The 27,159-nt window shown below is 43.2% G+C and overlaps 1 protein-coding gene across 2 annotated transcripts in view; it reads right to left on the reverse strand.

Annotated features, from left to right (window-relative positions):
* Nucleotides 1-27,159, reverse strand: part of RASSF8 (Ras association domain family member 8) — a 123,421-nt gene that overhangs the window by 10,699 nt on the left and 85,563 nt on the right. For both annotated transcript variants that reach the window (XM_073621761.1, XM_073621762.1), the window contains 2 exons: nt 25,348-25,538; nt 1,332-2,221 (listed from right to left, as the gene is read on the reverse strand). In XM_073621761.1, the coding sequence (XP_073477862.1) occupies nt 1,332-2,221; nt 25,348-25,450 (993 nt within the window). In that variant the 5' untranslated portion in view covers nt 25,451-25,538. The remainder of the gene's footprint in view (nt 1-1,331; nt 2,222-25,347; nt 25,539-27,159) is intronic.

Below are 27,159 nucleotides of genomic sequence, written 5' to 3' on the forward strand. Positions count from 1 at the left end.
AAGACCTGCTGCTTAGTCCTTTCTCATGTTGCCTTCAAAGTCTTGAGAAAAACACTGTTTATTTAACTGTCTGCTGCTTGACTTATGAAGCATATGCCGAAAATCTATGAAAGCATAACTAATCCATTCTTTTTAGCCCTGGTATTAGGATTCTAGCCCTTGACCTCAGTGAGTAAAAGTAGTAGTAAATATCTAAGAAATGGATTTTCACAGTGGCCAGACTTAACACAAATCAGTTCAAAGTTACACGTTTACTGCTAAAAAGTATAACATAATAAAATGGAATGGAATGTTATATTATTTAATGTTTTATTAGGTTATACTTTTTTGCAATAAATTTGGACCTTTTAACAGATTTGTGTTAAAAGTGATATTACAGTGGAACTACACTGCATCTGAGCATCACATACCAAACACGCAATTTACTTAAATTTTTAGTATTCAAAATAAACTCACCCATCCATCCATGTCTCCATGCTTTATTTTGCTAAGAAATCACTCTTCAAAATACCCCCTAGCATTCCTAGTCGTGGTCATCTTGAGTAAGTTCACACAAGACTACCATAAGCGCTGGGAACCACCAGCGCCACTGGAACCATCGGTATCGCTTGCAGGAGTTAGTCAGCCACCCCGGAACAGAGCGGGTGATCTTTTGATTCAAGCGCTTTACCACTTTTTATCCTGTGAGTGCATCTGCTTTTATCATAATTTTAAATGATTGCTACACTGTTTCTCCTTTTAACATGTTATACTTACCTGCTCTGGGCAGCGGTTTTGCACAGAGCAGCCCTGATCATCTTCATCTCAGGTCCCCTGCAAGCGCTCCAGGCGCTACCCCCCCCCCCCCCCCCCCGTTCGGGTGCCCCCATAGCAAACAGCTTGCTATGGGGGCACCTGAGCAGGCTAGCTTCTGAGCCGCTGCTCCCTGAGTCCATTCACAGAAAGTGTGGCTCAGCCCTGCCCGTCCTCTCCTCATTGGCTGTGATTGGCAGTTGCAGGAGCCAATGGCTCCCGCTGCTAACTCAGCCAACAAGGAGAAAGACCTGGGAGAGAGACACTGCTCTCATGCACATCACTGGATGGAGATGAAGCTCAGGCAAGTATTTGGGGGGGGGGGGAGGCTGTGGGGATGCTGCACACAGGTGGTTTTTTACCTTCATGCACAGAATGCATGAAGGTAAAAAACCTTCAGCCTTTACAACCACTTTAAGTCTGGGCATGAAAACCCATTTCTTAGATATTTACTACGAGTCTAATTCTAGATGTAGGTGCCCAAAACTCAACCTCTTGGATTCTGATCTTGACCTCAATTTTTTTTTTTTTTTACTCACCAAGAGCCGCTTTGCCGCCTGTCCCATTGACCTCTCCACTGCCTTGCTGCCGTTTTCCAGCCGTTGGCTTTCTTGACTTTGGATTTCGAACTCTCCTTTGATCTTCTCAATTTTCCCCCTGACGATTTCTTCATTCATTTGAGACTCTTGAACCTCCCTCTGCAGTTTCTCTGCCTCAATGCCGCTTTCAATTGTGTGGATTTTGTTTTGGTAGTCCTTTATTTGGTTCTCGCACTGGAGCATCCTTTGGGTCATCTCTTGGAGCTGCTCCCTCAGCTGCTTCTCGCTCTCCACTTCAATCTGAAGCTCGTTCTCCCAGAACTCTTCTTCTTCAATCTCAACATCGTTACGTTTGACTTTTTGCTCTAGCTTTCCGAGTTCCTCCTCCAAATTTGACTTGTACTTCTGCTCCCAATATCTGATCTCTGCCTCACTGGAGTCCAGCTGCTTCTCGAGAGACTGAAGCTTCTCCGTTTGTAGGTGTATCAGCTTTTTCAGCTCCTCCGCTGTGGTTTTACAGCTGTTAAGCACTTTTTGCTTAAACTCTGACTCTTTGCCTTTGCCAAAAATGTCCATAAGTCCTTTGGCCCCGCCGCTAAAGGTCAGCGATTTCCTCTTTGGCTCTCTCCTTTTTATGGAGCGGTCATTTTGTGGCCGTAGCTTGGCCAGAGGGGGCAGGCTTTGCCTGTACAAAGTCCGTTCAGGTACATGAGCTATACTGTCCGACGTGGGCCTTTCGCTGAGAGATGGCCCTGTGCGTCGCAGAATTAGCTGCACATCGCTGGCGTACTGACCCCACTTGTTTATTGAAACCACTGGGTTTTCATGAGGAGCCAAATGTCTCTCTGTGTCTCTCCATTTCTCTATGAGAGTGTATCTGCCCGTGCGACCTTGGAAAGAACAAAGGCAAAAGGGTTACAAAAGGTTCAAAAGCAAAGTTACATTGTTTGTAAAAAAAAAAAAACAAACCTATCAGGTTTTTATTGGATGTCTGTGTCCCTGCTGGGGAGATTCACTGTCTCCATTTATCCTGATGACCACTGTCCATTGAGCTCAGGTTCACACTTGTGCGAACAGACATAACATGTGATTCAAACCTGCACTGCAGTGCCGATCGCATGCAATGTCTGTGCAATGCGAGTTTAGCCATACAATTGTATGGCTGAACTCGCTTTGGATTCGCAGTTTTTTTTCCTCTGCACTGGAATCGGATAGCATGGGTGTTCTCACCCATGCGATCTGATTCCTGTGCGAGCTCACAGAGGGCAGTGTAAACTGCCTACGGGAGAGATGCGATGCGGGAACCGTCGCTGGTTCCCGCATCGCATGTGTGAATATAGGCTTAAAGTGGTATAAATCCACTTTGGCCAGCTTCTGTTGGACAGGCTGCTGTACACACGGGCCAAAACCATATTCGGGCCTGTGTGTACCAGGCTTAAATCTTCCAATGTGGAAACTAATTTTGGGGACAACTGTCCATAAGGGGATTACACCTCACTTCCCATGGGGTCTGCAGAATACAGACAGCAATTAAAACTGAATTGTTGAATGGGACACAACAGGCAGTTAAAACCTAGCAGGGGTATTACCATTCCCTACTCTATCCAATACAAAAAAAAGTTAAGATACACTTTAACCAGATATTTATTTGCTAACACATTTACATTAGGGCTGCAACTAACGATTATTTTCATAATCGATTAGTTGGCCGATTATTGTTTCGATTAATCGATTAATCGGATAATAACCTTAAAAAAGTGTGGTGTATAATTTAATGTGTAAAGTTTAAAAAAAGGCAATTTATTCTTCAAAATCTGTATGCAGTGGTAAATATAAATAATCAACTATAGGATTAGGGAGCAAAATCTCTAATCCACTCTGAGAATAACAGACAGAAGAGATATACTGTATATACTATTGCAGGTTGAATCTGGTAAATATCATCAGACTCAGAGATCACATTTTTTATTTAGACCCCATTCACACTGAGGCACATGATAATAGTAATGTGCCCTGCCTCCTTGAAATGTGCCCTGCTCCCACGTAATGTGGCTTGCCTCCATGTAAAAGTTTACTTTAAATGTAATAGTAATGCCTTCTATTACCTCCAGTCTATCAGCCTCCACCTTCTCTGGGTTCAGATGCTGATCTTCCCTGCACAATCTTTATAGTCATTTTTTTTTTTTTAAACAACGATGGTATACTTACCTGCTCTGGTTTTGCACAGAGCAGCCCCGATTCTTCTCTTCTGGGGTCCCCCACCGATGCCTCTGGCTCCTCCTGTCTTTAGAGTGCCCCAATAGCAAGCTGCAAATTAACCACCTCAATACTGGGCACTTTCGCCCCCCTCCTTCCCAGACCAATTTTCAGCTTTCAGCGCTCTCACACTTTCAATGACAATTGCGCGGTCATGCTACGCTGTACCCAAATTAAAATTTCTTCATTTTGTTCACACAAATAGAGCTTTCTTTTGGTGGTATTTATTCACTACTCCGTTTTTTATTTTTTGCGATATAAGCGAAAAAAGAGCGGAAATTTGAAAAAAAAAACAATATTTTCTTCTTTCTATTTTAAAACAAATCCAATAAAATCAAATTTTGTCATAAATTTAAGCCAAAACGTATTCTGCTAAATGTTTTTGGTAAAAAAAATCTCGTTAAGTGTATAATAATTGGTTCGTGTGATCACGGACACGTGCGCAAATGATCATGTACAGATGTGCGCAGGTGACATATGTGTACAGATAATCATTGGGACATGTGATTTTACTGGGACATATGTGGGGGACATGTGTTTTTACTATGTGGGGACATGTGTTTTGGGGACATGTGTTTTGGGGACATGTGTTTTGGGGACATGTGTTTTTGGGACATGTGTTTTGGGGACATTGTGTGTTTACTTTGTTTGTTTTGTGTTTTTACATGTGTGTGGGGACACTAGACTGGTGATCAGTGAGTAAAAAGCTGTAAAAAACAGCTCATCCTCACTGATCACCAGCCGGCTGCAGCGATCCGCTCTCCTCTCCTCACTGACAACTTCCGTGTGAGGAGAGCAGAGCAGATTGCCTAGCAACCGGCTCTGTGTTTACATCACATGACGGCTGTGATTCGACACGGCTGTCATGTGATCAGGAGGGCCAATCGCAGAGCCCTCCTGCCGATCGGAGATGCGCCGTGTCCGGGTGACACGAGCGCATCGGGATCACGCCGCTGCGCGGGCACGCGCGCGCGTGATCCCGCTCCTTCTGAGTGGACGTTCCTGAACGTCCACTCAGAAGGAGAGATAGCCCACCCGGCCGTTTATGTGCAGTGGCCGGGTGGGAAGTGGTTATAGTATAGAGTGCCCCTATAGCAAGGTAAAAAAAACTTCTGCTTTTAGACCCACTCACTTCCTGCCCAGGACTACATGTTCCATGAGGCATTGCTCCTCACACAGTCACAAGTTCTCAGGCACTTACTTACATGTATGGATGGTGTACTGAGCTGTATGTGTGCTGCACTGTATTTCCTGATATGTAAACAAATAATGCATTCTGTATGCAGGCCAAATAATCGGCTGGCCGATTAATCGATTATGAAAATAGTTGACAACTATTTTCATAATCGATTAGTTGTCGATTAATCGATTAGTTGTTTCAGCCCTAATTTACATAATTTATAATTTTACAATTGTATAATATAATTGTTTATATTAACCACTTGACCTCCAGAAAGTTTTATCCCCTTCATGACCAGTGCATTTTTTGCTATTCAGCACTGCGCTACTTTAACTGACAATTGCGATGTCATGCAACACTGTAACCAAATGAAATTTATATAATTTTTTCCACACAAATAGAGCTTTCTTTGGGAGGCATTTGATCACCTCTTTTTTTAATTTATTATATAAATGAGAAATAAAAAAAAAAATCTAAATTTCTTCATAAAATTTAGGCCAAAATGTATTCAGCTACATTTCTTTGGTAAAAAAAAAAAAAAAAAAAAAAAAAAACCACCACAAGAAATGGATGTTAATTGGTTTGTGTGAAAATTATAGCATCTACAAACTATAGTATATATACTGCAATTTACACACCTATAGACACTATACTGTAATGGTAATCAGTGACTTATAATGGGACTGTGATAGGGTGGTGGGCAATCTGCTGCTAACAGACACTGGCTGGTAGGGTCACTGACACGGACGTTGCTAGTGACACTAATACAATGATCTGTGATAATACTGTACACTGACACTGTACTAATGACACTAGCTGGAAAGGGGGGTTAACATCTAGGGGCAATCACGTGGTTAACTGTGTGCTGCTTTTACTTTCTGATCTGGCAGTTTTTGGCCCTGCTTTTCGGGGGGGGGGGGGGGGGGCACACAATTTCTATTTCTATAGCCGATTTCTATTCAATCTTCACCAGATTTTGCACTCTCTAGTTTTAGTAAATCTCCCCTAGTCTGTCACTAGCATTAACAAAGCAGTCTTGTTTTTCTGAGACACCGCTATGACATAGCTTTACCTGTTGATCCTGCCAGGGACTTTATTTTACAGGATTTCAACTTTTCTTCAAAAGAAAAAACAAAAAAACCAAAACATTACTGTAACTGCTACAAAAATGTTAGCGTTGGGCTTTAATTTGTCAAATACTTAAAATCTATTTTAAAAAAAACGACATGTCCATGGAAGACTCCTCTGTCTACATGGCGACAACAGTGCGGTGTGATTTCACCGCAGAACAAACAGCATTGTCACTCTTTACAGGAAGTGGGAAAAACAGATCCACTGACAGGATCAACAAATAAAAATAGGTTATGGGGGGAATAAGAAAAAGAAAAACTGCTGTGCTAATTCTAGGGACAGACTGTATTATATGTCATTTTTAGTTTGTCCAGAGTTCTACTTTACAACCCCCTAGGGTAGTTCCAGTTTCCCACACCATTTAATATAAATATTAACCCAAGATTACACCAGATACTTGGTAGATGAATGGAGTTCACATTATCGGCTGCTGAGCATGTACTGCTGGTACTTCTAACAGAAGTAAATTACAGGTTTTATCCAGGCAGTCGGCGACTACTCAGGAAACCATAATAATCTGTATATATATTCTTTATAAAATTGCCACCACAACCAAAAAACATATGGGTTGGGTACTTGACTTCTACCTCAAATGGCCTTGGGGTGTGTCTATACTAGTTGTGGAGACATTGGAGTGTAAGCTCCTTTGGGGGCAGATGCTGATCCAAGGTGACCCATGCAAAAACACCAGTACAACATGAAAACCCCACAAAAACAAAACCTTGGGGGGAATGGAACGTAGAACCTGTGTGTTAATGGCATGTATGACCAAGCTATTAGAGAAAGAGATCCAAAAACTTTAGAGTTTATAACTGGAGTAAACCCCAAATCAAAAATGTAATGCATTGCATATTACCAATCATTAGATATGGTTGTGGCACTAGTTTTCCTTTTTAGGTGTACATAGGTTAAATAGATCTCTCTCTCTCTCTCTCTCTCTCTCTCTATATCTATATCTATATCCGCCGGCACATGCCGATTGTGTGGTACAGAGGCAGAATGACGGTCAACAAGGCAGATTGCTGTTCTGTCAGGAGGGAAGGCATGGAATCTGGGACATGTCTTCCCCTAGTAAAAGCACCACCCACAAAACACTGGCTAGGCACACACTGTTAACCCTTTGATTGCTCCTGATGTTAACCCCTTCTCAGACAGCGTCATTAGTACAGTGAGTGTGCAAATTTTTTTTAGCCCCAGTTACTGTATTAGTGTCAATGGTCCCCAAAAAGTGTCAAAAGTGTGTCAGTATCAGTAAGTTGCTGATCGCCTGTAATATATAAAAATACCCCATAGTTTGTAGACGCTATAACTTTTGTACACTTAACGGTTTTTGGGTTTTTTTTTTTTACCAAAACTATGTAGCAGAATACACATTGGCCTAAATTGATGAAGAAGTTCGACTTTATAAAATTTTATATTGGATAGGTTTTATGGCAGAAGGTTAAAAAAACAAAAAAAAAAAAACCTCAAAATTGTCAGTCTTTGTTTATAGCGCAACAAAAAACAAAAAAACAAAAACAGAGGTGATCAAATACCATCAAAATATAGATCTATTTGTCTGAAAAAAAAAAAGGACATAAAATTTATTTGGGTACAGTGTCACATGACCACGCAATTGTCAGTTAAGTTAACTCAGTGCTGTGTTGCAAAAAATGGTCTGGTCGGGGGGGGTAAATCTTCTGGAGGTCAAGTAGCTTTACATTTTGGCTGCAGTGCTTTCCACTGTACAGAGAATCAACTGTAATTCTGTAACTGTAATCAAGTGCACTATCACCAGATGGCGCTGTTTAACCATCTTTAAATATGGCATCACACTAGGTGAACAGTCTTCTGGTACTCATCAGCTCAGGCCTGGCCCAATGATCCAGTATACAGAAAGGTCAGCACTATAGTGACACTTCTTCTCAATGCAAAGGCTACATTTTAAAGCTTTTAGTTTTTTATCAAGCCAGTGAAAAACACATCTGATACAATGTTACTGTAATGTTCCCCATTGTATCAGATCTGCTTTCCCCTGGCCTGGGAAAGAACAAAGTTTGAAACTGTTGCCATACAATTTGTATTGTGAATAATCTTAAATAAAAGTGTCACGTGGTGCTGCAATCCTTATTATGGATTTAATAATGCGCCTTTATTAGATTAGAAATAAGATTTGAATCAAAGTGTATGTAAACCTCAGCAATTAACTTCTTATTTGTTGCCTTTTAGTCTAAAAAATATATATTTTTTTTATTATTACACATACATACACAATTGAATGCGTTTTATTATCTGTTAAATAAAAAAAAAACAAAACTGTTGATCCTGCCAGAAAATGTCAGCTGATAAGTCAGCACAGGCATGGAGTGCACAGAAAGTTATCAGTTACATTGTTTACAGCCATCTCTGGAGACTACAATACCACTCCTCATCTAATCAGGGAGGAGCTCTGTATTTCTGTCTTAGGGTGACCATGCTGCTATCCATAGAGAATGCAGTGAGTGAGCATGGTCACCTTAGGACAGGAAGTGTGTTATTGGCAGGATCAACAGGTGATTAGGGGGAAAGATCCTGGAAAAAAAAAAAAAAAAAAGAAAACAAATGCAGTCAGTCTCCCCAGGGTGGACACAGTCAGCAACAAATCATGTAAGAGGGTCTAACCACTATCTGCCCCCCAATACCAGCCCCTTAAAAACAAAAAAATGTTGAGTTTTAATTCCAAATAGTAAAACATATGATTTACCGAGATGTGTTACAAAAAGGAATTTATTCTTTGGATAAGGAAAACATGTTTCTCCGCCAAGTTAGCGAGGTTGTGACTTTGCATGTTTAAAAACACGGAAGCGTCATGTTGCATCCCACATATTGCGTGTGGGAAATGTTGGCACCTGATGGAGGGAGCTTGGTGCCAGTGGTGCCAACTGCGGAGGGAAAAAAAAGCTGCCAAGTTTTGCTGCTGAAACGATAGTACTCAGTATCAAAGCTAATCTAATGGAAACAGGGAGGAATATTTTTAAACACAGCTATACAGATCACTTAGGAAACTGGTCATGAAAGCAGCCATTGGCTACCCGCTCTTCTGAAAATGCTCAACGCCTGTCTCAATACATCAAGCCAAAGACCTGCAAATAAGTAACCGATAAGGACTCGGACATTCATGTCTGGTCTGCATACTGGTCATGGGGACATTGAGGTGATCACACCAGAGGAGCTTACACTCTAATGTCAGCCCACAGTCACACGCTATTCGACATTAATATAGCTGACATTCTGCAGTGCTGTACAGAGAACATTGAGGTGATCACAGCAGAGGAGCTTACACTCTAATGTGTAAAGACTGGTATGACTGGCTCTGTGTTCTCTGTAAAGCACTGTGGAATATGTCAGAGCTATATCAATGTATAATAGTAGTGTGTGATGGGACATTTGAGTGTAAGCTCCTCAGGAGAAGAGACAAATGTGTTTGGCTTGGTGTTCTCTGTACAGCACTGCAATATATGTCAGAGCTATATAAATGTACAATAGTGTGTTGCTATGGTGGGACATTCGAGTATAAGCTCCTCTAGTGCAGAGACTGATGTGACTTGCTCAGTGTTCTCTGTACTGCACTGTGGAATATGTCAGAGATATATAAATGGCAGATAATAGAGAATGACTGTGGTGGTACATCAAATTGTAAGGTCCTCTGGCACAAAGGCTGAAGCAAATGGCTCAGTGTTCTCTGTACAGCACTATGGAATATGTCAGAGCTATAATACTATGATTTTGCATTACAGTGTTGAGGACAGAGTGTTGGCTCTACTGGTACAGAGACTGGTATGAATGGCTTAGGGTTCTCTGTACAGCACTGCGGAATCAGTCAGAAATATATACACTATATTATCACAGTCTTAGTCCACAGAGTTCAATATTGAGTTGGCCCATCCTTTGCAGCTATAACAGCTTCAACTCTTCTGGGAAGGCTGTCCACAAGGTTTAGGAGTGTCTATGGGAATGTTTGACCATTCTTCCAGAAGTGCATTTGTGAGGTCAGGCATCGATTCGGACAAGAAGGCCTGGCTCGCTGTCTCCACTCTAATTCATCCCAAAGGTGTTCTACCAGGTTAAGGTCAGGACTCTGTACAGGCCAGTCAAGTTCCTTCACCCCAAACTGGCTCATCCATGTCTTTATAGACCTTGCTTTGTGCACTGGTGCGCAGTCATGTTGGATCAGGAAGGGGCCTTCACCAAACTGTTCCAAACAACAAAGTTGAGATCATGAAATGGTCCAACATGTCTTGGTATGCTGACACAGTAAGAATTCCCTTCACTGGAACTAAGGGGTCAAGCCCAACCCCTGAAAAGTGACCCCACACCATAATCCCCCTCCACCAAATTAATTGGACTAGTGCACAAAGGTCCATAAAGACATGGATGACCTCAAAAATGCACTTCTGGAAGAATAGTCAAACATTCCCATAGACACACTCCTAAACCTTGTGGACAGCCTTCCCAGAAGAGTTGAAGCTGTTCTAGCTGTAAAGGGTGGGCCAACTCAATATTGAACCCAATGGACTTTGACTGGGATGCCATTAAAATGCATGTGCGTGTAAAGGCAGGCGTCCCAATACATTTGGTAATATAGTGTGAATATATAATAAAATAGTGTGGGACTGTGGTTGGGCATTTCAATAGAAGCTCCTCTGGTGCAGAGACTGATGTGACTGGCTCATCATTTTCTGTACAGCACTATTAAATATGTCAGAGATATATAAACATCCAATAGTAGTAAATAACTGGGCAAACACTGATGTGGAATGTAAGCTCCTCTGGTGCAGACACTGATGTGATTGACTTACTGTTTTGTGTACAGCACTATTGAATATGTCAGAGCTATATAACATAATAGTGACTGTGGTGGGGACATTCGAGTGTAAGCTCCTGGGGTACAAAGGCCAATGTGAATGGCTTAGTGCTCATTGTGGAAAAAGTGTCAGCACAATATAAATGAAGACAATAATAATAATAATGTATCTCTAGGGGCTGTGTAGGGCGTGTTCTCCAGAAATCAGCAGGTTCTTAGCAGGGCTCATTCTTTGTCCTGAACACCCCCCACCTCCACTTTAACAAGAATTTCTGTAATTGTTTTAGAGAGATCAAACTTCAGTAACCCCCCTGCTGAGGCCGCAATAATCCTCTAAAGAACAGTCCGGTAAATTAAGCAAAACATGGACTACAGAGGGGAAGTCAAAGGTCAGCGAAGCTTGATTATGGCCTGAAACTGCCAGGACCTTTCTGCAGAGGCGGGCAGGGGGTGCCGAGAGGGTACTGCATATGGGGCAAACACACACACACACACACAGGCACAATACTGAACAGACACTGCTTTAATTATCACTCAACTGAAATATTTGGGTCCTGACCTGTATACAGCCCTTATTTGCCTCCTGCCTCAGAACGCCAGTAGTTAAAGTGGAAACTTCACCGCAAGGGTAAAGGTCCGCTTTTCTGCCTCCTCCCGCATCACAATAATGTGAACCCAGGCTAAAGCACAAATAACTTTTTTTGTTCTCAGTGTTGGATAGAATAGTAAAGAAATTATATTCCCTGACAAGTTCTGTTGTTGTTGGTTTCTCCACTGGTGGAGGGCCGGTTCACACGACAATCTCACATGAATGTGTGTTGTATTTTTGGGGGGCTTCAAACACTGCTGGTTACTCCTGGCGATAAGTGGGAGGGAAACGCTGCTGGACATTCCTGGTGGTATGGGGTGGGGGGAGTTGGACTGCTGGACAATTCTGGCAGAATTGGTTGTGTAGGGGACTTGGCTGGGAACTCCCGGCAGTACGGGGGTGTGTGGGGGAACTCCTGGCATTATGGGGGGTTGGTTGCTGCAGAACTCTAGGTTACTCTGCTAACCACTCTTGATGGTGACCAGGGGAGGTTTTGGTTGGTGGCTTAGAACTCTGCTGTGTACTCCTCACGCTGCTGGAGGGAGGGGGTTGTCCGGAGACTCTGCTTGGCACTCTTGGCTGTACGGGGGAGGGGGTCTTGGAACTCTGCTGGGCACTCCCGGTGGCACCGGGGAGGGGGGGCGGGTTGTGGCGTTGGGCACTCCCAATGGGATTGGTGGGGGGGTGGAGTGTAGGGGACTCTGCTGGGCACTCCTGGAGGTACGGGGCAGTGTTGCCAACCGCCAGTAAATTTAATGACAGTTTGTAAAAATCTGTGATTTTTTTCTACAACTGCCAGTAAATATCAGGGCTGATAATTTCTTGCTGTGTTGACTTTTTAAGTGTAGACCAAGCAAATTACTTTGTTATAGGTATTGTCAGTGTATCCATATCATGTTTATACTGTTCAAATATTCAGTTTTTAATAGGAGTTCTGTAATTTCTCAGGTTGCTAGCAAAAAATGTGCTCAGCCAGTAAAAAAATGCTGCGGGAGGTTGGCAAACCTGGTACGTGTGTATGGTGGACTTTGCTGGGTACTACTGGCGAATGCTCTGATGACAGGATATCTTAACTCAAGGGGAAAAAAAAAATAAAATGACAAAGGCTCTCAAAGCTGTAGATGTAATGGAGTTGAATCCTATTTACGGAGTTAAGGTTCAGAAAAACAAGAGTAGAGATGTTTCGGAGGATATTTTTTATTCTGCAGTGTACATGCCTTTGAGGATTGTTCTCCCTGAACCCTCAACCCCTGGGATTACAATATTGATCATCATCCGTACCTCCGCGGTTTGTATGTTAGTGATGTAAAACCTCCAGCACTGCCGCCTGTCCCGCTTTCATGGCCAGAAATCCCATTTTAATTTACCTTACAAACACTTTAATGCATTTACTACCAGCTTGGCATACAATGCTGTAGTAGGGGCAGAGGTTCAAGGATGTATTGATCCCTTTCTATTGAAGTCTGCTTGGTGACCCTGGGATGTTTTACGATTCGTTTGTAAAGTCATCATGCTCAGCTGTGATTGCAACGTCAAAATAAAGAGCGTACGGGAAAACAACCAATAGCATGTGACATTTTCCCAGCAAGGTCATCCAGCAGAATCCAATTGTTGAAGAAATGAAAAAGCAAGCATGCAGTGTAGGCAAACGCAGGACGCTTTCTAAATGTAAATATTTTTAAACCAACTGAAATTTAGGTTTAAAATCAGATAACGTCTGACAGTTCGTTGCAAAGTATTACGGTTTGTTTAACCTACCATGGCCTGAGGAGAAAGGCCTGTTCCTTGCCAGCATACCATAGAGAAGGATCCTTGCTCTGTGTGGAAGCAGTGGTCTCTCTGCAGAGGTCTGACATACACCCCAAGTCAGATTTATAGCTCTGCAATCAGCAAAGCTCATGCTCCCTGCTGACTGTCTGCTCTCTTCCCTCCCCTCTATCCAGCAGCACCCGCTATGCCGGTCCCAGGCCCGCAGATGGGGAAGCGGAGCATAAATTGTAAAAAATGTAAGATACATCCAAGCACGAAATGATTTTTTTAAACATGTGCAAAAACAGCTCTGGCTGTAAAAGAGGGGGGGGGGGGGGGGGTAAAGGATAAGTTCGCCTTCGGGAACATGTTACATGTTCCATCCGTAAGATTTGTTAGTTGAAAAAAAAAAAAAAAAAACTAAGTTTTTTAGCTGGTTCCTAGATTCCAAGCAAATTTGTCAAGCCGTGTATTAGATACACCTGTTTACAGAGAATGGTCCGAAAGGGAAAAAAAAAAAAAAAAAAGAGAAAATATCCAGTGAGTGGCAGTTGTGTGGACAAAAATGCCTTGCTGATGTCAGAGGAGAATGGGCAGACTGGTTTGAGATGATAGAAATGCAATAGTAACTTAAATAACTACTCGTTACAACCAAGGTATGCAGAATACATCTGTTAATGCACAACACATCTAACCTTGAAACAGATGGGCTACAGCAGCAGCAGACCACACCGGGTGCCACTCCTGTCAGCTAACAGGAAACAGACTACAATTCACACAGGCTCACCAAAATTAGACAATAAAAGATTGGAAAAATGTTGCCTGGTCTGATGAGTCAATTTCAGCTGCAACATTCAAATGGTAGGGTCAAAATTTGGTAGAAGCATGAAAGCATGGATCCATCCTGCCTGGTATCAATGGTTCAGGCTGGTGGTGGTGTAATGGTGTGGGGGATGTTTTCTTGGCACACTTTGGGCCCCTTAGTACCAATTGAGCATTGTTTAAACACCACGGCCTGAGTATTGTTGCTGACCATGTCCATCCCTTTATGACTACAGTGTACCCATCTTCTGATGGCTCCTTCCAGCAGGATAATGTACCATGTCACAAAGCTCAAATCATCTCACCAATGGTTTCTTTACCATGACAATGAGATCACTGTACTCCAATGGTCTCCACAGTCACCAGATCTCAATCCAATAGAGCACCTTTGGGATGTGGTGGAACAGGAGATTCGCATCATGGATGTACAGCCAACAAATCTGCAGCAACTGTGTGATGCTATCATGTCAATATGGACCAAAATCTCTGAGGAATGTTTCCAACACCTTGTTGAATCTTTGCCACAAAGAATTAAGTTGGCTGGTGAGTGTATGTGTGTATATTATCTATCTATCTATCTATCTATATATCTATAGAGAGATAGAGAGATATATCGATAGAGAGATATATCTATAGAGATAGAGATATATCTATAGAGATAGAGAGATATATATATATATATATATATATATATATATATATATGAGAGAGAGAGACAGAGATATAGATATATATATATACAGAGATACAGTATATGGAGAGACATATATATATATATATATATATATAGCATTTTCCGCACCATAAGACGCACTTTTTCCCCCCAGAAATATGGGGGAAATGTCCCTGCGTCTTATGGAGTGAATGCATGCTAGGCACCGCCCCCCCACCACCGCCAGAAGAGAGGCAGGAGAGCGGAGGGCAGACATCTGAAGCCCCTGTGAGCAGGGCCGGACTGGCCTACCGGCGATTGCAGTGCTCTCATCTCTCTGTCCTCCGGCACTCGTATGTCACAGAGCTGGGTCTGTGTGCAAGGTCCCGCCCCCCCCCCCAGACCAACTCGTGTGATAGTAGATTGAATCAGTGTTCAGCCTATCACACAAGTCGGTCTAGGGGGGCGGGCCCTTGCACACAGACCCAGCTCTGTGACATACGAACACCGGTGTCTTGCCGAGAAAGTACCTCCCTGCACTGTGCTTGCGCAGTACAAACGACTACGGAGCCGCAGAAAGTCTCTGAAGTTGAACAGCTGATTGTCAGCTCTACACGGCGCCTGTCCAGGTTCAAGCACCACCATCCAAGTGGGCATAGAGTTTGAATAAAACTATGCCGAGCGAAGTGAGGCCATGCCCGAAGCATGGCTGGCGAAGCGAGCCCGTGAGGGGCCCTGTTACAGGCGCCGTGTACAGCTGACTCTCAACTGTTCAGCTTCAGCTATTTTCTGCGGCTCGTACTGCGCAAGCGCTGCGTCTGCGCAGTACAGGGGAGCCCTTATCTGCTGGGAACTTTCTCGGCAGAACATCGCTGTTCTACCGAGCGGCAAGACACCGGAGGACAGCGCTGTGTATTAAGAAAATGGCGAGGCTGACAGTGGGCACAGAGGCTGCAATTGTTGGACACAGAGGCTGCAATTGGTGGGCAAAGAGGCTGCAGTGGTGGGCACAGCGAGGTTGCAATTGGTGGGCACGGTGAGGCTGCAATGAAGCAAAGCTGCATTGGTGGGCACAGAGAAGCCGCATTGGTGGGCACCATGAAGCTACAATGATGGGCACAGTGAGGCTGCAATCATGGGCATTGGTGGGCACATGGTCAGGCTGCATTTATAGAAAACTAGAATATTAGGTTTGCAATGCTGCAGTTGTACCAAGATGTGTATTTATGTTCTAGCACCTATACTGTACATCAAAACATGCAAAAATGCAGTAAAAGGTGCAGTAGAACAGTCTGCCAAACACGTGTAAGAGTTGTCACACTCAGGTGGACCTACATCATATCCAGGGTCACCATCTACTTCCTGGTCTGAGATGCCAACTCAGAAATAACAAAGTCATGTAAAGCCTGGCTGTGTTCACAAATGTGTTCACAGATCAGCCCCTGCTTTGCAGCCTCTCAGCTTTTGACTTGCTAAAAAGTTACAATCTAATCACTGGAGGAGAGGCGACTGAGAAAACGTTTCCTCCTGCCTGCAGCAGACTGATGGCGTCATCTCAGGCTAAGCAAAGTCATTGGACCAGACATCTCAAGGAAAGGTTTTTGATGAACCCTTTTGGGAACGATACTGTCGCTGTATATTGTGACATGTCAGGAATTGATTCATACAGTTGTGTAAAGTTACTGAAGGGCCCTTTTTAAAGAACAGAAAAGACTTTAAAAAAGTTAAAAAGTGTACATGCTGAATCACTCACTTTCCTCAAGGACTGCAGAAAGTAGAAGCAGAGTTACTCAGCGAAGTCCTCGCAGGAACGGAACGGAATTAATTGCATTGTAGCTATGCAAGAAAGCGTTTCATTCCTGAATGGAAACAGCTGTGTGACAGCGGGACTGCGCAGTCTATTTAAAGGCTGTGCGCTCATCTCTAATGATTAGACACAGGAAATTGTGGCGAGGCCGCCTGGATAATGATGTCCTGTGTTTGTGCGCACTTTGAAAGCGGTAGAGTTTTTTTTTTTTATTCCAAAAAAGAGAGAAAAGCTAAAACAAATTCTATTACAACTATGTAGAATGTAGCTAATAAAAGCAAGCAATTCCCAGTCTGTCCTTCCTTCAAAGTTCCCTTTTAGGTCTCACCTAAAGATGTCCACTAGATTGTCAAAAGTATTGGGGCGCCTGCCTTGACATGAACTTTAAAGGCATCCCAGTCTTAGTCCGTAGCGTACAATATTGAGTTGGCCCACCCTTTACAGCTATAACAGCTTCAACTCTTCTGGGAAGGCTGTCCACAAGGTTTAGGAGTGTGTCTATGGGAATGTTTGACCATTCTTCCAGAAGTGCATTTGTAAGGGTCAGGCACTGATTTGGACGAGAAGGCCTGGTTCGCAGTCTCCACTCCAATTTCTCCCAAAGGTATTCTACTGGGTTGAGGTCAGGACTCTGTGCAGGCCCAGTCAAGTTCCCCCACCCCAAACTTGCTCATCCATGTCTTCATGGACTTTGCTTTGTGCACTAATACGCAGTCATGTTGGAACAGGAAGGGGCCATCCTCAAACTGTTCCCACAAAGTTGGAAGCATGAAAGTGTTCAAAATGTCTTGGTATGCCGACAACTTAACCCTTCACTGGAACTAAGGGGCCAAGCCCAACCCCTGAAAAACAACCCCACACCACAATCCCCCCTCCACCAAATGATTGGGAGGGGTGGCCCAATACTTTTGGCAATATAGTGTGGATAGGCAAGTTTGGCGTGGAGGAACTTGACTGGCCTGCACACAGTCCTGCCCTCAACCCAGTAGAACACCTTTGGGATGAATTAGAGTGGAGACTGCAAGCCAGGTCTTCTACATCAGTGCCTGACATCACAAATGCGCTTCTGGAAGAATGGTCAAACATTCCCATAGACACACTCCTAAACCTTGTGGACAGCCTTCCCAGAAGAGTTGAAGCTGTTATAGCTGCAAAGGGTGGGCCAACTCAATATTGAACGGAATACACTGTGTGCACAATTAGTCAAGTTGTATTTTTTTTAAGATTAATATTATTGAGCAACTACAGTGCTCTCGGTCAATCCAAAATGTTAATAGACCTCAAATCTCTCCTAAGAAAGCCTAAAAAATATCTGTGTGCACAATTATTGGGCAACTATAAGGCACAGTTCACACTGGGGCGACCCGTCAGCCGCCGTAGACGCTCTGCATTCAGTGCAGGGGAACTGTTCTAATCGGAGCGACTCAAGTCGCTCTGACTTAGAAAAAGGTTCCCGTACTTCTTGGGGGCGACTTTGAAATGGCTTGCATTGACTTCTATTAAAGAAGCCGTTTGCAAGCTGTGGAAGTTGCGCAGTGCGGGGCGGCTTTAGAGTAATAAGAGTCATAAGCCTTCCATTCATGGAGTGTCAGTTTCTTGATCGGTTGACGAGCAACTTTTTGTGCAGTATCAACCACAGCCTCCCAGACACTGCTCAGAGAGGTGTACTGTTTTCCTTCACTGCAAATCTACTGTTTAAGAAGAGCCCACAAGTTCTTAGTGAACAAACAGCATCACGAAGGCCAAGGAACACACCAGGCATGTTAGGGCTAAAGTTGTGGAGAAGTTTAAAGCAGGGTTAGGTTATGAAAAAAATATCCCAAGCTTTGAACATCTCACGGAGCAATGTTCAATCCATCATCCGAAAATGGAAAGAGTATGGCCCAACTGCAACCCTACCAAGACATGGCTGCCCGGAGCATTGCCCGGGCAAGGAGAGCATTCACCAGAGAAGCAGCCAAGAGGCCCATGGTAACTCTGAAGGAGCTGCAGGTAACCTTGCTGCACACCTTCACCTTGGTCCATTGGCCTCCTAGCTGCACTCTCTCACTACAAACTTCCTTTTCTCCCTTTTTGTCTTTTTCTGGCTCCGGTCTACACCGATATCCACTCACACTTTGGTTTCCCACTATGTTGTCACCCCTTCCATTTATCTACTAATTTTCACAGTTTGTCCCATGCTTACACACTTATCCTATTTCCCTCACAGTTATCCCAGGGTTTTGTGGCCCCGTCGTTTGTCCCTGCCTGGCGGCCCCTATGTGCACCCTGGCCAATTTGGTGGCTGTGGCCGACGGTTCCCTGGGGCGAGCTTCCTGCCTCAACCCCGGGAGACTTTGTAGACCCAGATCAACTCTGCATTCTAAGATTCAGGTTACCATAGACCAAGACACTGTCCGTGAGTACGATGGCTAATTCGAACTCTTTTGTATCTTTCCCCTATATATTTGCCCACATATTAATACATGCTTATTGTTTCAATGCAGCTTAAATTGCATCGGACTCATGATGATTGGTTACAAGCCAAGAAACGCGTTGAGTTAATAACTATCGATGCACATAATCATTCAATATACAATGTATCCTCTACTGTAAACTGTACAACCAGTTTCTATATTATGCCTTTCAAATACATTGTCTATTGCATGTCGAAATGTTGTCTATGATGTTCTTATTCATGACTATTTGGTTCTAGGATTTATGTAATTAAACTTTTATACCATTAATACCTGTTTTACCTTCTGTGGACACAACTATATATAGAACGTATCTTAGATAACGTATTCCAGTATATACTATTCTGTTGACACCTTCACCAACATGCCTCACGCAAAGTCCCGCTTTTCTCCTCTATCTTTGTCAACTATTAGTTGTACACTTCACAAACCTGGGCAGAGGTGGACAGAAGAAATCCATAAGAAGTCCCGTTTGCAGTTTGTGAGAAGCCATGTGGGGGACACAGCAAACATGCGGAAGAAAGTGCTCTGGTAAGACAAGACCAAAATTGAAGTTTTTGGCCTAAATGCAAAAACACTGTCAGAAAACTAAAACTGCATATCACCCTGCACACAACATCCCCACCGTGAAACATGGTGGTGGCAGCATCATGTTGTGGAGATGCTTTTCTTTAGCAGGGACAAGGACGCTGGTCGGAGTTTATGGGGAGATGGATGGAGCCAAATATAGGCTAATCTTGGGAAAAAAAACCTGTTAAGAGAGTCTGCAACAGACTTGAGACTGGGGCGGAGGCTCACATTCCAGCAGGACAACGACCCTAAACATACAGCCAGAGCTACAATGGAATGGTTTAGATCAGGGGTCTTCAAACTACGGCCCTCCAGTTGTTCAGGAACTACAATTCCCATCATGCCTAGTCATGTCTGTGAATGTCAAAGTTTTACAATGCCTCATGGGATGTGTAGTTCTGCAACAGCTGGAGAGCCGCAGTTTGAAGATTCCTGGTTTAGATCATAGCATATTCATGTGTTAGAATGGCCCAGTCAAAGTCCAGACCTAAATCCAATTGAGAATCTGTGGCAAGACTTGAAAATTGCTGTTCACAGACGCTCTTCATCCAATCTGACAGAGCTTTATATATTTTGCAAAGAAGAATGTGCAAAAATGTCACTCTCTAGATGTGTAAAGCTGGTAGAGACATCCCCAAAAAGACTTGCAGCTGTAATTGTAGTGAAAGGTGGTTCTACAAAGTATTGACTCAGGGGGGCTGAATACAAATGCACGCCACACTTTTCACATATTTGTAAAAAAAAATTGAAAGCCATTTATCATTTTCCTTCCACTTCACAATTATGTGCTAGTTTGTGTTGGTCCATCACATAAAATCCCAATAAAATACATTTACGTTTTTGGTTGTAACAATTTCAAGGGATAGGAATACTTTTTCAAGGCACTGTGTTATATATGTGTATATAGCTAGAGATGAGATAGATAGATGCAGCTATATGGTAGCTCATTTGGCTTCCGGCCCAATTAGGATTACCCTCGATATCTATAAATATAGGGAGGGCAATTCAAATTAGGCTGGAAGCCAATTGAGCTACTATTCAAACTCCATGCAGCTCTCCATACAAAATTTAACCCAACAGCACCCTGGGTTGATTTGTAGTCAATCTCTGAATTCTCCTTTGTTGTGCCTTTAATTGCTTCCTTGCTAGATGTCTGCACAGAGCTTGAGGTCACACTGCAGTCATCCCCTGCACCGTAACGAGCCTTTCATCTTTGGTGGCTGCTGGTCAAAAAAGTGAAAAAAAATGTCTAAACAGATGAACTGTGCCCGTTATTACAACACGTTGATCAATCATATGATTCAAGCACATAATTGCGGGAACAGTCTCTCTCATTAGGTACAATAAGAGCAATTTGCAATCCATTTTGCTAAAAATTCTTGTAATATATACTAATAAAATCCACTAAAATTATTGCTAGTTTACTATACCAGATATTAAGCAAATTTCGAGAGTCACTTGGCTTGCAGACAAGGGAGGAAATGATAAAGGTTTATTGTCACCAGTGTTCCCAACAAGTGATGTATTCATGACTCAGGAAGATTTTTATTTTTTATGGCTGTAAAGTGTTGTGGTTTTGAATAAGAACATTATGCACAAAAAAAAAAAAAAAAATAAAAAAAAAACACACACATCTGTTACTTGGACATGGTAAGAGTTGTGACGTTTGCAGGACTCAGACCCCAGAAGCATCTTTAAAAAAAAGTTTAAACTCCCATTTGAAATGTCAAGACATCATGGACATCAGGTTTTTACTAAGCGCAGTGTGTCAGTTCAGCCTCCCGTAGTATATCCACGCTTGTCAGTTCACCCAAATAAGACAAAACGTGACGAGCCGGTTCTGGTGATCTCATCATGAGCACTACAGGTGAACCGTGTCTTGTGTCCTAAGAAGGGAAGGAAACTGAGCTTCAGGGATCACTGCCAAATCTAATGTAAGCAAACAACTCAAGCAACAGCTCTTCCAGTTTGCTTCAAAGGTCCCCGGAGAAATGGTTCAGATTAAAACATCTTAATGCGGTATAGAGACTGCTGGAGAAAACTCGCTCATCACATCTCCCTGTGTGACATCACCCCATCTTCCCCGTGTGACATCACCCCATCTTCCCCGTGTGACATCACCCCATCTTCCCCGTGTGACATCACCCCATCTTCCCCGTGTGACATCACCCCATCTTCCCTGTGTGACATCACCCCATCTTCCCTGTGTGACATCACCCCATCTTCCCCGTGTGACATCACCCCATCTTCCCTGTGTGACATCACCCCATTGCGCCTGCTGACTTTTTCATCTTCTTGGTTTGTAAAAAACTTTCCAAAACATTTGCAACTTTATTATGCAGATAAAAAAACGCTAATGCCATTCCATCAAATGTCGTCAGCCCACCTTATTCTTTATACTCAGCAAGTCCCAGGTAAAAGCAACGCAGGGTTCTTTCCTTAAGTATAGTAATCAAAAAGTAAACCTTGAAGTAAACGCTTCACAAACTTTACAAGTCTGCATGAATCAGTTCCTGACATGACAATATACAAAACCTGGAAAATGTTTAAGAAAACCAGCCATTTGCCCTGTTCACACCAGTGCGATTTGACAGTTCCAAATCACACAAGTCACACCTCATTGTCGGCAATGAAGCTTTTCAAAATGCCGTGACTCATGTCGCAGCGACTTTGAAAAAGGTTCCTGCTGCACTACAATTTGACAATTTCATTATGACTTGCATAGACTTCTGTTGTATGAAGTCGCACGCAGTAATGGAAAATCGGCAGTGCAAAAAAAAAAAAAAAAAAAACCCACACTAATGTACCAGGTACACTTTAACGAAAAAGGGGAACTTCCATTGCTACTACTCCTCTTTAGAAAATACTCTTTTCTGCTTTCTAAGGTCTGGTTCACACCTATGCATTTTTTAGTACATTTTCAATTTTGCTGAAACAAACTACAGGCCATTTAACATGGTTTTCTATGGATGTAGTTCACATCTGTGCATGTTATGGAAAGGGCCAGAGATTTTTTTTTCAGGTTTTTGGTTCCATAGCCTTCAATGGATCAAAAATGTGTATTGAAAAAGGCAAAATGCACCTGGAATATGCAAACTGCAACCTGTATAGGTGTGAATCAGGCCTAAATCACTGAACTGAAACAAAAATGCAGAATAGAGTCTCAGAGCTTTTGACCTGTGTCTTGCTCTGGCCACTCTACCAGCTATCAGCTTCTTTTTTGGGGAGATTTCCCATCACTTCCTGTACACAGGTGCTACAAAGTGAAAGCAAATCTTTTCAATGTGGGAGGAAATAAATGAAACCTAGGTGAATACCTGGAGGATGTTTAAATACGCTGTGCTCAGTTTTTCAGGCAGACCTGATCACAAGGTCCATGGAGCCCTATGGACAAGCGAATGTAAATGGACTTGTGTCCGTTTTCACCCACCTACCTCAGAGTCTGTCCAGGTCCAAAAAAAAAAAAAAAAAAAAAGACTGCATCCTTTTCAGTTTTTGCGGACCAGATCAGAGGTAGTCTGATGACAGCATAGTCCGCCCACATAGCTGGCAGGGGTCCGCTCTGCAGAATGTGAATGGGTAAAGAAGCGACAGGCGTTCTGTTCAGCAGGGGATTTCCTCCATGGCACTTCATGTGAAAGGGGCCTTATCCCTCAATTCTGCAGGCTTCCTCCTCTCCACGTGATTAGTTCCCCAAAGATGTGTTTGCTCTGCTCAGTTGGTTGCAGGTATTTGAACGTCATTAGGGTCAATGTTTCAGTATACCCTTAAAGTGATTGTAAGCCCCATAACATGAAATCTGACCTTGGCACATATATCCATAGTGTTTACTTATCTCTCTCCAAAGCTCTGAGTGCCGTGTCTTTCTTCTGCTCTGTTAGCATGATAACTTCTGACAAGTTCTCCCACACACAAGATAAGAGCAGCTGAAAATTTGTGTCGGAGGGGTTCTTAGAGATAGATGAGCAGAGAGCTTGTCTATTCAGAGTACAGCTCTGCATGTTCCTTATTTCCTCTGCCTATGTGGAGGGGGGGGGGGGGGTGTGCCTTTCCTCCAATCAGCTCACACACAGTGTATGCCCAAACTCAACACCCACTGCTGGAAGAGGAAACAAAGATTTATACCACGATCTGCACTTTCTAAAGAATGTAGAAAGGGAAAGACAGCAGATATATATGTAAAACTTATGTAAGGAGATCTGTTTCATCTCTGTGTATCATCTGAGGCTATTCACTTCACTGGATATAGGAGAGGGTTTACAACCACTTTAATGTAACCCTGTCCTGGTGGAAGATGTACAATTCTCTTTTAGGGTTCCTTGCACAGGGGGCCATCTAGCTTCTGTGCGTCCCTTCCTGCATTTTAATGGGGAGAAACGGGTGCAGCGTTGCTTCCCACTCTCTGCAGCCTGTCAAAGCCTGTGGTTGAGCGCTGTACCAAGTGGTACTGCATTTAGGGTGCCATACGTTCAGGTACAAATGCACAGAATGCAGATCTTCTACGTACCAGGCATTTCACTTTGAACACATAGGTCTCTAAAAAAAAAAAAAAAAAAAAAAAAAAAAAAAAAGCGGCGTACTGCTTGGTAGAACATTCAGTCACAGACAGGCTGCAGGGAGTGCTACATGGCCCTGTAAAAGGGACCTAAAATATAACCGCCTATGGCTGTGTGAATAGCGTACAATATTAACTCAGTGGTTGGATAGGACTCAGTACACACTAGCAGTTACATCAGAATGGGAAAAGCATTATCATTGGAGAACTACAACCCCCAGCATATCCTCAACAGCCACTCTGTGGCAGGACTATTTGGGACTTCTTCTCTCAGCAGCCCGCGCTCTGCCTGCACCAAACACACCATTTTCAGGCTAATTGGACCTTGAACGCTCTGCTCTTGCAGACTTTGGAGAGGATCACAAGGGAATCGGCTCACATCTGCTACTACAAAGCTTCGTGCTGGAAATGTGCGCACCATCTGGTTTCCTTGCCACTGGGCCGACTCTTCCAAGTACATTTTACCAGACAAAATACGGAATTACAATCACACTTAGTAGGGCTCTGGATCCAGGGGTTTATGTATGATCCCAGCAGTCTGCGCTGGAACATTAACCCTGAGCTGTCTAGGCTAGACGGGGACGTGGAAAGATGGAAGAGTTCAACTGCTTGATCGAAAGCTATTGCAGTACATGTGTAGGCGTTCTTATTTAAAGTTGAACTGTAGGAAAGTATAGAAAAACCCAAATGAATGCAGCTAGGATAGACTCGCACATCTTCGTACACGCAGAGAAAAATGTGCTGCTGTTTATGAGATGCAAGGGGGTGCCAATAATCCTAATGGCATCCTCACACACTGGAAACTGCAGCATGCTTTCCTGTATCATCTCCATAACCCCGCTACATTTCCATAAGGCCTCCTCTTCTTCCTAACCCCTCCTTGTTCACAGGCAAAGAACATTGGGAGTTATCAGCTCACTGGATTTCTGGCAGGATCAACAGGAAATTCTTGCACTTACATGCAAACAGGTATAACAAAAGACTTTGAATAGTTAGGGTTTACATCCACTAAAAGAGCCTCTCATGTGCCTAAAAATGAATCATAATTTACAAAGTTTAGTGCTTCAGCATTTTACATTTTTTTTTTTTTTTTAGGAAAGTAAAATTACATTTTAAATTAAACCTGCCATGAAATCGATAATAGGGAGGTCATTGACATTCTTCTGAAATGCCAATTTCCTAGCTGCTCCTCTGGTTTTAATATTCTGAACCACCGACATGGAAGTATGCGGACTGGTAAAGTCACATTAAAATCAGAATTTCTGATCTGTATGACTTGTTCTGGGTTGGTGACTTTGTGTACTATCACATAGGTGAGGGGTTACTGCACCTTTCACATTTGTACTGTCCACATAAAAAAAAAAAATCCTTATAGTGTATTCTGTCCCAATGTTCACCCAAACTTTCAACCACCACTTGAGACTCACCAATGGCTTGTGCCAGAGCAATGACAACTTCCTGGCAGGTAGTGGCCTCGGTCACCCCACACACGATGCGCTGGACTCCATCCACCCACACTTTGAGCTCCATGCTGAGGCTCCGAGGGCTCACACTGGTGTCACTCCTTTCCAATGTCACGTCATGTTCAGCGCTCTACAGATGGGAAGAGGAGCCGACTCTGCAAAGATTAATAAATACAGATCAGTTTCAGCAATGTCAGACTGTTTAGAACATTTCTCTTCATACAAATAAAAAAAATATGTCATCATCAGAAGAACAGAGGGATCCCATGTGACGGAGCCCGACGTGATTATCCACTGCTGGGTTTTTTGGCAGAAAGGCCACCGAGGGGGAGAGGAGAGGCCGGCTGTGAGTCATGTATTTATTTTATTAGGAAATAAAACTAATTTAAAAAGGCCATTCATCCGCAGCCTGATGAGACGCATCACTTGCGATACAATTAGTACAAATTTTCCTAACAGCACAGCACAATGGAACAATTTGCCTTATATTATTATAAATAGTTATGTGGATTGACATTGCTGAATAATACAAAAACACAAAAAAAGAAAACACAATACGACTTGAATACCAAAAGACGAACTACAGCTCGCAAAAACGATAGTCGTTATGATGGTGTGGACTGCACCCGGGTGGCACCTGCCAGAAAGGTGGCACCATCCAGTAGCACACAAGGCGAGCCGGCCCAAGCTGAATCCTTCCCTTCTGCTCAGACCACTAAAAGGCAAAAATGAATGTAGTTCTGTATTTTAAAAAAACCTGCATTACAACCTTCCCTTTATTCTTTCAGATTAGTACAGACTCCTCTCTTTTACTGAAAATGCTTCCTTTGATGTCATTGCACACAGAACTTCTCACAATGTGCATTAGAAGCTGCAGCAAGTCAGATAGAGCCAGCCCTCATAACATGCCTGGAGGACGTCCAGCATCTGAACATGGGTGATCAGCCTGCGGCCCTCCAGCTGTTGTGGAACTACAAGTCCCATGAGGCATTGTAAGGCTGACCGTTACAGGCATGCCTCCTGAAAGGCTGAGGCATGATGGGACTTGTAGTTCCACAAAAGCTGGTGGGCCACAGTTTGAGGACCCATTCCTTCCCTGCCTGACTGCCCCTGGCCTGCTCCTGTCAGTCATTGGATTTCAGTTGCTTTAGGACAGGAAGTAAAGGGAATTCTCTCCAATCAGGACGTACATGGCAAGAAACAAACAAACTGACTTTTACTATCCATGTTTAGGTTTTATGTACATGCGATTTAAATACGATGTGTCAAGTAAACAACTCAGGAAAAAACCTGAATAGAACTCACTGAAAGACAAACATGACTTTCAGGTAACCTTGACACAACGTCCTCGCCCCTCCCAAATACACTAAAATGACTTTATAAAAGCGGGAGGAAGGCCGATGGTTTGTGTATGACAAGTCACACTGAAGGACGACAGCAATTTTTCATTTCACACTCAAGGTCTCTTCCACACACGGCGGAATCACTAAGTGAATGAACGAGCTTACATTCCTCATATGCTCCTCAGTATACAATCCTTATATACCAACACACCAGTCTGTCTATGGTGGCCCCATTCAAGAATCGCTCGGCCGTCTTTGGGATTTCTTATACAGCCAAGGCGACACATAACCAATGTCGATGAGGTAAAGCCTTTTTCTACACACTCAATGCAATAATGTTGGAGAAAGCAATTACTGAAGGTATAACCAACACAGCGGGAATGACTTCTCTCATGGAAAGTAAAAACATCAGTCATTTCTAGGCCAGTGACTA

This window comes from Aquarana catesbeiana, linkage group LG03, assembly GCF_042186555.1.
Source record: "Aquarana catesbeiana isolate 2022-GZ linkage group LG03, ASM4218655v1, whole genome shotgun sequence".
NCBI classification, from domain to species: domain Eukaryota; kingdom Metazoa; phylum Chordata; class Amphibia; order Anura; family Ranidae; genus Aquarana; species Aquarana catesbeiana.